Genomic DNA, 15386 nt, shown 5'->3' with positions numbered 1-15386 from the left:
GCTTGTCAAGTACTTTCATGCGCAGACCTTCCATAAAGGTCTCCATGTTGTCTTTGGACGTGGACTATGGCACCCCTATTGAGCGCAAGTTGTTACGCCGTGACCTTCCTTCCAGGTAGTCGTTCTTGGCAACCACTTTCTTGATAACCTACTGAATTTGGGCCACCTCACTTTGCAACACTGCTATTTCGTCTTCACCATCCCCCAATGCACTGTTCGGATATATGTGATCAGTGCGCCGACAAAAAAAAAGGCTACTTCAAATACGGCATGGTGCAGTGATCAAATAGATCACTTTACCCACGTCCTTAGCCTGCATTTCCTTATCCAACCCCACTTACCTTCACGGCGGCAGAACTGTGTGTGCTGCCGACTCGCCGCTATCCCTGCGGCGTCGGTTTTTCCCACTTGCATGGGTCGGAGCCAGCGCTGCAGGGTGATTTTTTTATACTTTCTTGTCCCCCGCTTACCACAATGGTAAGCAGGGGACAGCCAGACTCTCGTTACTGTGCCCAAGGAGAGCGGGGGACACCACAACTGCTTGGGCGCAGCAAAGTGAGTCAGTATTTTGTGTGCCCCCAAAGTTGCAGTCAGTGCGGGGGCGCACTACTGAGTGACATTTTTGTACATTTCCCACTGTTCTGACTGATATTGTGAGAAACAAAAGGGTGTCTCACCTGCTAGTCCTCGGGGACTTGTCAGCCAGGTGGCCAGGACACGGCGATCGCTTTTGGATCCAGTTCCTGGGGGTGTGTGATGCTGGAAATGCATCAGAGGGAGAGGGCCTCCGTATACCTTGTCTTTTACTGCTTTTTATCATGTGTTCTGTCGTGATTTCCGCACAGGAGTTCATGTGGGACTCCTGGCGGTGCAGCTCCCTTTTGGTTTGGTGTACAGACCCATGGGATACCCTTATGGCACCCATGAGTGGGGGTACAACCCTGGCCCCTAGTGTATGTTTTTGGGCACCTGTGTGTGGCCCACAAAGCAGGGTATGGGCTGGTGGAAGCTCCATGCTGAATTTGACAGGTGCTCTGAGTATCCTCCATTTTGGGATACCCAGCCCCTGCCATTGGAATCAGTTGATTCCTGATAGGAAACAAGGAGGTCCGTGTGGACTCTTGCTTTCTATTGCCCGTTACTTTGTTTTCCCAAAGTCCTGGGAAGCCCGGACTCTGTCCCTTCCCCCTGACTGGCTGTTGGGTGGAAGTTCCATATATGGTGTTGTGAAGTCCAGGCCAGGCTGGCTGGAGCCTTCCCAGTGACTATGTTGTGGGTAAACCCTGTAGGTGGGACCTGGGTGAATGGAGTGTGTGACGAATATGCATTCTTGTTGTGGATGTCTGGTTTCTGGTGTTTGACACAATGACTGAGACAGCACTGCCCAAAACTGGTATGAATGCAGTGTGGAGTGTTGAATGGCTGGGTACTTGTCCCAATACACAACTTGTTTTGAGTGTCTGGAGAGAGGTGAATGGCCAGAATGCACTATGCACCAGATTGGCTGCCTGCCTGCATGAATGCCCTTCTGACCGATTGGTTGCCTGAGTGTGACCCAGCATAATGAATGGGAGATCAACTAGTATATCTGGGGCCCTCTCACTGCTAGAATTCGTGTTCAGACGCTGAAGAGTAACTGGAGTGAAACTGAAGCTTGACCTTGAAGCCCTGCTGGAAGAGAAGAATTGCTGTTGCTCTGCATCAATCTGAAAGCTGCTGTGTCTCCAAGGATTGACCCAGAGAGGACCTGGTAAGGCGCCCTCTTCCTGAGCTACCAGGGACCATCGTGCACTAGCTGATCTTTGCCAAAGCTCCCTGGTAGACAGACCTACGACAGGCTGCCGACCGGAGACGGGGACTGCCGCAGAATCCCAAAGGGAAGCGCCCGGACTATTGTCCGCCACCGTCGAAGACCGCCGTGCTCCCGTTGCCTAAGAACTTTCGATTTACAGAAGCGCTCGTCCGCTCCGCGGCCCACCTTATCCCGCCGGAGAAGGCCAGGCCGTCGACGCGCTGAGGAGCATCCATCGGTGGGTTTCCCGCCACCTAAAGACCACAGTTCTTCCAACTCTTTGCGGTCCAGAACCATCGACATTGAGGTGCCCCGCACGCCTCTCCGCTCCATTGTCGACGAGCACTGCTAGGAACAAAGTTGCCACTTCACCTTCGTAGTTCATCGCCGGACGTTCGACGACCCGTGGCTCCTGCCTTAAAGGGAGTGCACTCAAAAAGGGCTGTCGATTTCCCGACGAGGAACTCTACTACACCAGGTACTTTGGGGCCGCTGAACTATTGGAAAGATTCTTGTGAACAATATATGGACTGGGCTTGTGATACATCTTTATTTTACAGGTTGCCCAGGTTTTGGGGAGGGGGAGGGGATCTCCACACAGAGCTGTGTCTAGTGGTAGGGGCCAGTATTCTGCCTATTGTTCTAACCAACTGCTTTCCTCTTAGATCTATTGTTGGTTTCCTTTACGAACTGATTTGAGTGACATTTAACCATACAGTTGATGCACTTTAATGAGAACTAACAGTAATAGTGGTACCACATAGAACTGTATATTTGCCATTATAGATAACCGAGTATAAAGTGAGTTATCGTGATATTGTACACAACCGTGAACATTAATTCTATAAAGACTGTTTTAACTAATACAGTGTGTGGACATTCCTTTGTGGGGGGCTTGGGGACTACACTTTACTTAAGAACCAGCCCGCATCACCTCCCGAGAAGCTAGGCCTTGTTTGCTCGACCACGTACCAATAGAGAATCTTGGCTGGGGTCCTCTGTGCCTCTCCTCTACCATATAGAGAGCAGAAGTACAGACCCCCCCCTCCAGTCTTTACAGGGTGGACCAGTGAGGGAGGATCACCTGCGGGAGGGGTCTTCGGGGAGTGGTGGTGAGATAGCCGATGGTGAGACACAGTATTCCCCCCTCTTTTGTTCATCTACCCCATCCTATTTTTTTGTATTTTCCGAAGTCCGAAACCCCCCGCCCCCCCCTTTTTTTTTTTTACACAAAAACTGGGCCAAGGAAGAGGGTGACTGAAAGTAACCAGATCAACTCTCACATCGTACTGGACATGTCCCGTTAATCGGGTCAGGCAAAGTCAGGCACTTTACCCTAAGTGCATACACCTGATGCCTGTTAGCTCTCCTCACATGAATAAAAGGCACCACCTAAAGATACACTCCGAGCAAGGCGGAACACGAGAACGAACAGAAATTCCGGGACAAAGGCACACCTGCTGGAGCAGTGCAATGGACCAAGGAACGAGATCGGTGGGCCGAAAACCCCAAACTTCCCTACTGGAGGTCGTTGCCTCCGCAGACTGCGAAAGACACGTGGAGAAGGCCAGATCCCACAAGTGAAGATGGCACTGTGTGTTTCAAGGACGCCAGAGACCCACCCGTGTGAACGGCAGCGATGGGAAGGCGAGGCCAAGCCTGTGGTACTAACCTGGACTAGAAAATTGGAAACCACGAAACAAGAAAGAAGCACACACAGCCAGTGAGTTGGCAAGTGAGCTGAGAGACCAGGTGTGTGTTAAAGTGTATGGAGTAGCATCATCATATCACTAGTGAAGGCTGCACGCGTGTTGAAGAGAAGCAAAGAAAGGCAGACCAATGCATGCAGCTGCAGGATCAGTGATACTAAGTAACCGAGTGGTCCGGTGAAAGGAAATAGCCCATTCAAAAAGTCTCTGTGAACATCATTTGAAACTAAAAGGAACGGTAAGAGTGAAAGTAAAATAGTGAACGTTGAGTCGAAGTGGTCCTGCGGTCATTCGAAAGGGGTCCGAGCCCGATACCGATACAGGGAGACCCCAAGTATACTAAGCTTGGGGAAGGGAGTCCCCCTCGCAATTTTGTGTTGAACGTTATCGTGAGAGGTCTGAGCCCGGCAGAAGGGGACCTACGAGAACTGTGCGGCGAAAGGTCAGAGCCTGGCAGAGGGGGACCTTTGTGACCGTTTTGCTTGAAACGTTAATTTTGAATTCAGAGAAAGACTTTAACTTGGAAGGCAAGGTGAGCCTCGATCCACGGTTTTGAACGGTGTACTGTGTTGAAAACCGAGCCATCCGGCCTACAAGGAACGCCTTATTCCGTGAGGCCGAACGTGGGGAGGAGAGATGATTCAGCCACCTTATTTGAACACAGATTTTAACTTTTGCCTACATTTTCTACTTTGTACACTTTTGTTCAAGAGAGAGAGCAGGCATTCGGTTTCGTTAGCATAGGCCATTTTGATTTGACGAACTTCACTATTTATTTCACTTATTATTTGATGGTCGAGACTACTCCCATCTTAGTTATAGGGCAAAATAGAGGAGTTTCTTCAACCCCAACATTTTCAATACAGGTTTTACAAATTGTATCCATTGTGTCAATTTCAATGTTTGCGATATCATGCCTTCCCTATAATATGCATCCACAAAGTTCAAAGTTTCTCAATTTGCACTACTGAGACATCTACCTTCCACGTCAAGGCTGACAGTGTTCAATTCAGCGTTGTAATAGCCGCATTCACAGTTCCTGCATTCTGATCTTGTGTTTGCGGCTGGGCAGAGTCGGTTTTAGTAAAGTGGTCAGATTTACCATACTTCCTGTAGCTTAATGCTGCCATAATTTATTCTATTAACTGCCCACTCGAATTGCCTTGGGAGTGCTCTCCTGTAATCTGAGCATCTCTCAGTTGCTCCCCTAACAACTTGCGCCCTTTCACAGGCTCCTCCAGTGAAGTTCGGCCCCACATGGATGTCCATCGTGGAGAGGTAAGCATTGCGTTGCATCAGCAGTCCGTGCCCCCTGGCAGTGGGCTGGTCTCTTGCTATATCTCTGGCCGTCAGGCGCACCTGCTGCGGTCATGCCAGTGTTACTTTCCTGCACAGACCGCAGCGCACAGACCACTGCTATGCTCTGTTCAGTTCTCACACGGAGCTACAGAACCACTGTCACACATGCTTTTGCCGCTGTCCTGTGTGGTCCCTGCTGGTAGCCGCTCCTCCTCCCTCAGAATCTAGCCTCGAATCGACTTACTGTGGTTTACAAGGGCCAGTTCTCACATTATATGCCTATTAAACAAGATTTGCGGCAGGGCTCTCCCAGTTTGGCATGTTCCAGCTGGGCCCCATCAGGCAACTGGACTCACCGGTCCAGTCCACAGAGCTGCCAGCGCCGCCTTGACCCTTTCTGATGTATGCATGCTCTTTTCGGAAGCCGTCTGCAATAGAGACACTGGAAGCCCTCACCGAATATCTGCCACGGTCGCATCTAAACAGCGGATTTAGTGTGCCGAGCTCCTTGTTGACTGCCAAACACAAATCGGTTGGTCAAAGTACCCTCAGTTTGCAGGAAAGGATGTTATTTTAGGAATGCGAGTCTGCCACTGGAGCGCTTTCAAGACTTGGCCTTCTTTACAGCTAGAGCAACAAACACTTTAAACACGTGTGTGTGTGTATAGGTGCGTTATAAATGCCATATCATAACAGCCTCCCCTATCCCCCAGCGTTCTGAAATTCTGGTGATGGATTCCCATGATCCTTTTTTCAAGAGTTAGTTGTGATCAGTCAGTAAACCGAAGAGCAGGAAACTCCTCTGAAGTCTCTTCCGCCTGTTGGCAGTAATCTCAGTATTGATATCATTTCTGACAAAAGAATATAAGCTTTTCAAAAATGCATTCTTTGAAGGCTGGATGTGTACGGTTTATGGCTTTTAACATTTTGATGACAGGTGATGTACATAGCCGTAGGGAAAAGAAGACATTTTCGAAGGACTTACTCTCACCTCAATGCAATAGCTTTAATGAAAAAATACTTTAGCGGTAATGGTGGAAAGAGTCTTTTCAAGCTTACTGGGTTCCTATGACAAATTGCCAATGGGAAAAATAAGACTAAAGAATGACCGATTCTGAAAAACAAAATCGTTGAGAAAAACGTCACCATTTTATACCATGCCTCATAACCCTGATATGAACACACATACAAAAGACAGGCTGCAATAAGAGGACACATTTCAATTGGGGCCCTAAGGTGAGATCCATTTAGGTTTTCCTTCAGATTTGGAGTATCACGATCTAATCATGCTGACAGCAGTGTGTGCTCACAAGCTTCTAGAGTGCCTTTTGAATCTAAACACTTCAAGAATACTTACACTTGTGAACAAACCATCCTGGAAATGCCTACAGTAAGCAATCCTGTTTTAACAGACATTTCAGCGAATTGCGTTCCTTGTAATCCTCACCTGTCACAAGACTATGGAATTAGTGAATACATGGTTAGAGGTTGAACAGAGATTGCTTACAAAATTCTTTCTTTTTTTTTTTTAAACGGTCACGGGGGTGGTGGTGGGGGTGATAACCTATCATACCATATGCGGATGTCAATTACCATAACCTTAACTACTGTTCCTTAACATCAACAGTCTAAAAAGGTTTTCAAAACCTAAATATTGTATATTGATAATCTCAATCAATGGCAGAATTTCTAAAAGCATTAATCCCATCCCAGCAACTCGGCTCCATATTTTGAGAGATGTGGCACATCACCACAACCTACAATTCACGCAGTGGTAGTAAATGTCTGCATGCACAAGGTAGCTTGAAGTCAATGGCTTATATACTACGGGACAGAGCATAGAGTCAGACGTTACGGACAGGGAATGAGCCATATGCAGAGGGAACATTGAGAGACGATAGGGAAAGGACAAAGGAAGGGTTAGGAAGTAAAATAAGAAAACACATAGGGTTTGAGCAGCAGGATTAGAGGGAGGGATCACAATTTTGGGATGGAATATTAGAAAGTAAGGGTTGGGAATAAAGTGGCAAACGTATTTTAGGTTAATCAAATAGGCTGGAGGTGTCATGAATTGCATAATTTACCTATAATTTGAACAGCACTATAAACAAGGAATTACCAACGTGCCTGGAAAAATGCCATTGACTTTGACAGAAGAGGCATTTCACATATGTGCAGTGAAAATTATTGCCTTTGGCACTTTTTTCAAGCACAAGTAAATATACAGACCATTATTGAACCCTTTCAGATTGCATGATCGGGTTAAAACTGTTCAGTGCAAGCCACAATTATGATGTGCAGTCACCTGCATTTTTCTCTAGGCGAAAAGCACAAGCTAGAGATGGACAATGTAAAGGCCTAGCTTCTCATTTTACGTAGTTTACAAAACTGCTTTGCTAAGCAAATGCGCTCCCTGCTCTGCTACAATGGGTGTAGCCATTTTATCAGTTATTCACTTATATTTGGATAGAAATATGGTCATGGAGCATGAAGCATTGGAAAACAAAATAATGCCCAATCTTTAAAGTCGAGAAATGCATTTTGAAAAGATTGAATTGTACACTGCAAAACGAATGCACCAATTCAAAGACACCACAGCATGGACTGAAATCATGATAGCGCCAGGGGACCACTCCGGTGGTGATAATGTGCGGTACAAACATCCTTTAACATAGGGGTTTTGTAAATGTTCACATCTAAAAACGCTTATGTAAACAAAAGATTGACATCAACGTTCATGTAAATAAAAACCAAATCAGAGCAAACCCCCGACACAAGCTGATAGCCGAAAATAATGGTTTTATTCTGTCATGCTGTACTTTCTGGCAAAAGTCCTTGTTCAAAACATGCCAATTTGTACATGTCCGACAACGAAAGTTGGCTTCATTTCAAATGTAAACAACCAGGATGGACAGTGATAATGGAGTACATGAAATGCCACCTCTTTAATTGTATTGGCTAAAAGGGAGAAAATGGTGGGACAGATTAAGCGGAGGGGACTAATCCCTTATAAAACAGCTGGATGCTCTTCTGAAATTACACCAGAGGTATCACTGAGAATCTTGTGGGGGCAGAGCCCGGAGGACCACTGACCCCACAAGACTTTACCTGCCTGGACGAGAAAGCAAGCAGAAACGTTAATGATTAGGCCAGGGCTGCAAATATAGTCTATGGGCCTAAACACTGGCACTTTGCTAATTTTTCCAAATTCTGATTTTTAATACTTGCTTCAATAATTTGGAGGCAAATCTAAATTACTAAACCAAGCTGCCTTGGAAACTAGAAACAGAGCTTTCAGAATCATTCAACCTGAGAGAGTAAACAGGGTTAATAATTGTCAATTTTCTGTCGGTTGCAATATTTTGGGGGCTGGAAAAAGCTATTTTTTACCCATTTTGCAACCTATATTTTTCTTCACAATTAAGAGACAATGTATTTTGCTAGTTTGGCCTTTGAACGTTCCCTATGCTGGTAGTTTAGGGTGGTCCTGAGTTTCGGCTCGTCAGCCATACATAATCTGTGTTGCCCCTGCACCTTTTTGGGCCAGGATAAGTGGCGCCATCAAAGCCCAGAGGAAGGGGGAGAGGAATCCTGACAGGAGGCTTTAAATATTTTTGATCCATGGCTGGAGATCATTTTTAGATTAATTAGCATAGAGTCCATGGACTGACTTTTTCCACCCAATATGTTATGCAGAGGTTGGACTGTGTAAACTAACCTGTCCCCTGGGTCACAATGGCTGGCCACAAACGTGGGGACGGACACACACCCACACAAGCAACCGCCCTCCCACCCACTTCGTTGTTATTTTTTACATGTTTGAAGAGTATGACGCTGGGTATCTACTCAACTATTTCATTGTTAATACTAGGTACTGTAGATTGTTTGACCTTTCTATTTTTCATGCTCATTATCTCTACAAGAGAGAATATACATAAATGCTAATTAAGAGTGTGCCAAATATTAATGTGTTTGTATTTACAAGTATAAAAAGGCACTGTACTGACATTAGTTGGTTTAGTGATGCAATTGGGTAGGGAAGATATTGATTGTATCTAATTTTCATCATATTCACAAGGATAATAAGCATTGGTACAAAGACATTCTAGAGGTAGGCCCTTGACTATATTGCTGTCCAATAGAAAGTCTGCCAGCTCCTGAGGGGTAGGATTTTCTCTAGCACTAAAGTGCAGAGCCTGAACCTTCTCCAGAACCTTAATTCAGGCACAACATGTTTCTCTTCTGCAAAAGCTGCCACAGCCCTAGGTGCGCATTTAGATTACCTTTGGGCTGGAGGTTGGTCTTGCATATAGGGTCTGATGTAAATCATGACAGAAAGTACACACAAAAAGGATTTGTGGTGGGAATGGGGACATCAATAAGTGAATGAGAGACAGATGCCAAACGAAACATACCTTTAAGTAGAAAACTTACCTTGGGCAATCTCAAGCTGACGTTTTGCATCGCCTAGTGCAGAAAACAAATCCAACTTGATTCTGGTCTCCGCACTCAAGCTGTTTTCTAAGTGCTGTGTTTTATCCTGCATGGCTGAAAGTGCCGACATTAACACATCTGTATCTTTTTCATTTTCTTTGTATTTACGCAATTCCTGAAAAAGTGGGTTTTAAAACTACAATGATTAAAACCGACATTTTTTTAGCAGAGTAATCATCTGCAGCAGTTTCATGCTCAAACAAATATTGCAGTTTGAATTTTATTTAAAGAATCCAAGCATCCACACCTTCTGCAATAAGTCATGTTTTTAGGGTAGCACTGTTCGTAGTAATGTTATTGGCAAAGTAATTCACTCGCAATGTAATCTAATATTTTCTGTTGCGAGTCTCGGCAGACTTTTGCACAGATTACATGCCCAAAAGAGTTCGAAGCTCAGGTCTGTTACTTGTTGAGTGCCAAGAAGTGCCAAGATATTGCCATGCTCATGTTTCAGAGATCGAATGAGGCTGGGGAAGGTCTCTGCTTGACAGAGGGGAAGACCTATAGATGAAGCTGCTGAATGGTGGGATCTGCTTTCGTGGATGGTGTTAAGAGAATAGATGACTGAAACCTTGCAGCCATCTCCAATAGTGAAGTCTGTTCATCACAGCTGCAAAAGGCAACCTTCTCATCACCAGGAAAAACTATTCCTAACTTGCCCACAAATCATCCAACATGCTCATTGTTAAGATGGATTTCTAAACTCTGGACTGGTGGACAGAGCCTAGGAGGCCATCCTAGTTACAGTATTTGGGAGTACAGCCAAACCAATCAAGGTAGCATGGAATGTGTCCAGGCTAAGTCTCACGAGAGGGGAGTGGGGTCAGAGGCCTACAATGAGTCCACACAGCGAAATATTTAAGGATTACACTTCGACAGCAAGTATACAAATATATTTATTATAGGCCCAAAATAACACTAGGGAAATGAATCAAACAGGTAATGTTAATACACAATACTAAAATTATAAAACACAGTCCCAATTAGAGCAAGTGTGCAAAAGTCCCCCCAGTACCTGAAAGGGAAGGCAAATAGTTAACTGCACCAACAGTCCACAGGAATAGGAACCCTAACTTGTTAAGTCCAACCCTAAGTTGAATGGGGCCTTGTGCCCAAGTTCATAAGTACTTTTTTAAGTTGGGTAAAAGTTAGGGAATTGTTCCAGTGAGTGCGAGGATCAGTCTAGAAGACTTTCAAAGGAGTTTACTGGTGAACTAAGTACTTTTCTATCTTTTGAAGGGCTTTTGCAACAGGTTTTGCCAAAGCAAAGTAGTTTTAAACCAATCAAAGTTCTTCACAAACTGTTTTATAGGGGAGATAGGGGTACTGGTAAGTATGGAAACTACTCATCACCCATACTCCAACTTTCCCCGAAACTTGGTAGGTCGAAGGAGGACCGCTGGAGGTAGGTTTTCCAGCAATCGGTTCCAGTGGCAGAGGACCAGGAGTTGTGGGTACAAGCGATATTCCGGTTGCTGAGTGCAAACCTTGCCAGAGGAGATCTGCAGCAGGCACAGATGCAGGACTCTTCAAGGCACTCTACCAGAAGGGGGATGGCCGGATCCAGTGATTGCCACCACGCAGAGCAACAGTAGGCGTCTCAGTAGTCAGTCAAAGGAAGCCTTGCAGTTCATGATGGGACGTGGAAACTTCACAGGAAGGTGACCTATGGGACTAGCTGGAGACCACCGAAGTTACAGGCGAATGCTTCTGGCGCAGTAGCCCAAAATGGAGTTGCTCAGCCCACTGGTTGGCCCAGCGATGCCTACGAAGCCTCCAGGCCGCAGGAATGCAAGAAGACGTTGAGACTAGTTGGGCCAACCAGTCCAAAGGGACGACGCACCAGCAAGATCAGTAGCCAGACAGAGATCCACCAGGGCAGCAGCAAGAGTTGGTTGGCAGGCCTCGTCAGGATTTGTCCTCAAGTCTTACATCATCTGCACAGCTAAACCGGATACTTGCTCCTCTTCTGATCTCTTAGAATTGCTGCAGAACTCTTCTCATCCTAAATTCAGGGGAGCACAGAAACTCCGCCCTAGAATAGAAAGATCGGCTCCACACACACACACACAAAGCACACGCACACGCACCAGCGGTCCAATCAGGGACCACTCTAGGGCAAACTCATGCATACACTCCAGGCACACCAAAACGAGTATGTGGATTGGGACCTGCTAGTCCCAACCAACGTTCTGGGTTCCAACACACAAGGCATGCACTAGCCCGCGAAAAGCACGGCTTTCCTGTGCAAATGCATGACCATAAAAGGACATTACTGACCTGGGAAGGCAGCAAGGGCAAGGAAACAAACGGCCAAAGAACAAGCTAAAAACCTTATTGCACAGCCATGTTAGGACCCTAGCCACAGTTAGAAGCCAAACGTGGTAAGCGCGTGAGCAAATTAAATATATAGCAAAAATATAACTGCTGCCAGCAGCTTGTCTTTAGTGCGAGGAACACATGGTGACAACAAGATGGACACAAGTGATCACAGTTCATGGGTGTTTACTGAAAAATGAAATGCTGTAAGCAGGTTGTGAAAACGCCCAATCTAAACCTAAATCTAAAATGGGAGCAAACGTCAAACATTAAATGAAAATGAGGCAGTCCTAGTAGTGTTGTGTCAAAACAAAAGGGCCTATATTAAGAAACCTATTGCCAAATCTCACAACTAATACAAAAAGGGGTGTGCGATAGTTCTAGAAAGAAAGAAGTGTTCTCAAATAATATGTCAGGATGTGGTAGTCTGGGTCTCCCTACCCCACATTTTGGACACAGGGTAAGATGGGAGCTGGGAGCACAGTAGGGTCTTGGGCTTTTCCAGCACGGGACGACAGTTCCAATGATACACTCTCCAGTTTGTCTAGCACGAGATGACAGTTCAGCTTTAACCCTCAAGTTTTCTGAAATCAGGGCTGTCGATGGCAGTCTCATTTCACTTAAAAGTTGCTTGCCTTAGAGGGCATGACGTGCTCAAACAACAACAAAAAAAGTTCCTTTAACAAAAGAAAGTTCTTTTCCAATGTTAATTGGGTGAAAATTCACCCTTGGAGACTTGCTTGGACCCCTCTTAATTGCTAGTACTTGGGCAATAGCTTCATCTCCGGCATCTCTCCTTCGGGTTCACACTTGCAGATTCTTTAACGTCTGCTCATCACAGTTCCTTTATCAAACAACTTTGGGTGATGGCTTCACCACTGGATTTCCCACGGCCAGGCTTGGACCCCTCTTGAATTTAACGGGTGTCAATTCCCTTGGTTTCTCAATGTTCACTTTTGCTGTGGGATTTATTTCACTTTAACAGTGCTTGTAGATCAAAGTCTTGATTGTACGGGGATTTTGCTTGACCCTCTGTATGACCACTTTGACCTATTACGCTGGCCTTCCTATGTCCTTCTGGTACTTTTAGTTTCTCTCATATGGGGCTCGACCAGTGTCTCTCGAATTAGTACCCATATGGTGCAGCTTTCCCCTCCGCAACTGGTCTCCCCTTCACATTTAACAGTTCATTCAGTTCATCTGCTTTGTTTCAAAAGTTGACACTTTGCTATTCTCACTCAACACAGCCCAGTTCTTATTGGTTCTCCCCTCGACTCACCCTCTGTGACGAACCGCTTGGCTTTTGGCTTCTCTGAAGTCAATGCCGGTCCCACGGATGCAGGATCTTCCCTCGCTACTGCTCATCGGCATAGGCTTGTCCCATGTACTGTTGACATCTGCAGCAGGACACTTGTGCAATTGTTCATGGTCTTAGGCTTTCCTCTATGATGGTTCTGCAGGTGTGGGACAAAAGGGGCGAGGTAATTCTCTCCTAGCCACCCTCTCGATTCCGGCCGCCTTTCTCCTTTTAAACTGCCGCGTGGTAGCCCTCTTGTTGTACTGTCTGCTGTATTTGCATTGCTCGTAGTGTGCTTTGTTGCTCCACCTTTTATCCCTGTGGGGGAAAGGGAAGAATTGTCAGGTGTGTGTGTGGTTATCGCCAGTTATTAGCAGACTCTGCCTGACTCTTGGGTTGGGTCATGTCAGGAAATGAGTTTCATCATTAGTCTGTTTTCTATTAGTGACAAAAAGTATTCGTATTGGAAAAAGAGGGTTTTAGAGTTATCAAAGGTCTTACGGGATAGGATGGGGAAGGTTCGTAAAATGGACGAAAATGGCCTGGATGTAGAACAGAACATAGGGGATGATGGGAAGTGCAATCATGGGTCACTTTTGACTGGGAATTTAGAAAGTGATAATCAGAGGGACGGTATTGGTAGGGTTTGATAAACTACAATAAATGGTATTGGGGAATGGTAGTATTCTTTCTGAACAGGTTGAGAGTACAGAGAATAATAATCGGAGGGACAGGAAAAAGAATGATTGGGAGTATTCCGATGAGGAACCGACAGCCGAGGATTCTGAGGAAGATGGCTTCTAAATGCAGAGTGGTGAATCATGGATTCATTAGGGGCAGTGGGGTTGATGGATTCTCGAAAAGGAAGTTTATCAGATGGCAGGGAGGTCGGGTTAATACAGCCCATACAAGCTTTGGGGATCTCGTCTTCCTCATCCCTTTCTCTGGTGTAATACTGCGTCTCACCTCAGGCAAACGCCCTAGCATAACCCTGTGTTCACCTACCCAGGTGATCCTCCCCCAGGAACTGGATCCAACCGCGATGGTCGTGTCCTGGCCACCTGAATAAGGGATCCTCGAGGTCTTACTGGGAGAATACCCTCCAGTTTATCACATGAGGCACATATAGATGTAACCCAAACTCCTCCAAGTTTGGGTCTGGGGTGATACAAAAATATCCCTATTGCATTGCAGGATGCTTTGTGTAATATGAAAAAAAGTTACCCAACAGTTAAAGTCAAAAGACAAAAGGGAAACAGTTTCCCAGTCTGATAGTCTGAAGGACTAGTCAGCTTCCCCATAAAGTAGCATAAAGCCAGTGGAGTGAAGCTGAAGGTTTCACTTCACCGTAAAGAGTCAGGACAAGGTGTAAAAACAAAAAGCAAAAGGTTTGGAGGTCCATAGAACACATCACTGTTTCTCTTGTGCTCAGAAAACTGGACTACTGCTCAAGCTTACTGCCACTTCACTTACTTCCTAAACTTTGCCACTCACACTCCATACAACTTACCAAATCCTCCTGCACATCCAGTATGCTAGATGGCTCTCTATGCCAAATCACTGCCTCTTTAAATAAATCCTTTTCACATACAAAGCCATTCATGGCCTTGCTCCCTTACCTTGCTAAATGCACAATCTTGTCTGCTCCCTCTCACTCTGGGTTCCTCATTTCTACTCAGCCACTGTCCCTAGACCCACACTAACCCCCTCTCCCACGTGCGTAGGTTTCTTATCTCTACTTGCCCCTTTCCACTGAAATTAACTCCCTATGGACATCAAAGCAATCCCTTCAAGCAATATATTCAAAACGAAATTCAAGTTTCATCTTTTGGCCAGACAAGGGGCCCCTCCATCACTTTCCTCAGCAGACTCTTGCCCATTGCCCATTAGACCTCACTCTGAGGCGCCTGTTGTAAACATGTTAATATGCAATGACTAGCTCTCACCACCTTAGGCCCGTTGTGTATGCGATCTTCATATCTGTCCGCTAGTATATGTCCCAGGGCTATGTCCCACTACCCTAATTTCTCATCAGCTGGTTGCTTTAACTCATGTATATTGATCCTAAAGTTGTTTGGTTGTTTAAAGGGCGCCAGAAAACCTTTGGGTAGCTGGGCGCACAGAGTAACAGGAATACTTAGAACTTGGTTACAGGTTACAGTGTTATCACATGTTGGTATTATATGTTATATACAGTAATTACATTATATACAATCATTACTTTACATATAGGTACATATTATAAACAGGAGATGCATTATGTACGTTTTACATGATGGAGTGGAGAGGTGCGTATGGTATCAGTACACAATACACAAGGTCTCAACTTTCAAAGGTCATTGCGACGGAGCCAGGTGCGGGTATGGTGCCTGTGGAGGGGGGGGGGGGAGCATTGTTCAGGCATTTGAATGTTCGTGTGACAATTTTGAAGGTGATCCTATCGCTGAGTTTTAGCCAATTGTAGTTTCTGCACGCA

At 45.6% G+C, this 15386-nt stretch overlaps 1 protein-coding gene across 1 annotated transcript in view; it reads right to left on the bottom strand.

Annotated features, from left to right (window-relative positions):
* Positions 1–15386, bottom strand: part of MACO1 (macoilin 1) — a 539166-nt gene that overhangs the window by 92909 nt on the left and 430871 nt on the right. Inside the window, exon 10 of the mRNA XM_069622729.1 lies at positions 9235–9409. Within this exon, the coding sequence (XP_069478830.1) occupies positions 9235–9409 (175 nt within the window). The remainder of the gene's footprint in view (positions 1–9234; positions 9410–15386) is intronic.

The sequence above is a fragment of the Ambystoma mexicanum genome, chromosome 11 (assembly GCF_040938575.1).
Source record: "Ambystoma mexicanum isolate Mex_15411 chromosome 11, UKY_AmexF1_1, whole genome shotgun sequence".
Classification (NCBI taxonomy): domain Eukaryota; kingdom Metazoa; phylum Chordata; class Amphibia; order Caudata; family Ambystomatidae; genus Ambystoma; species Ambystoma mexicanum.
Note: the sequence above shows the minus strand (reverse complement) of the source record. Positions and strands in the feature narration are given on the sequence as shown.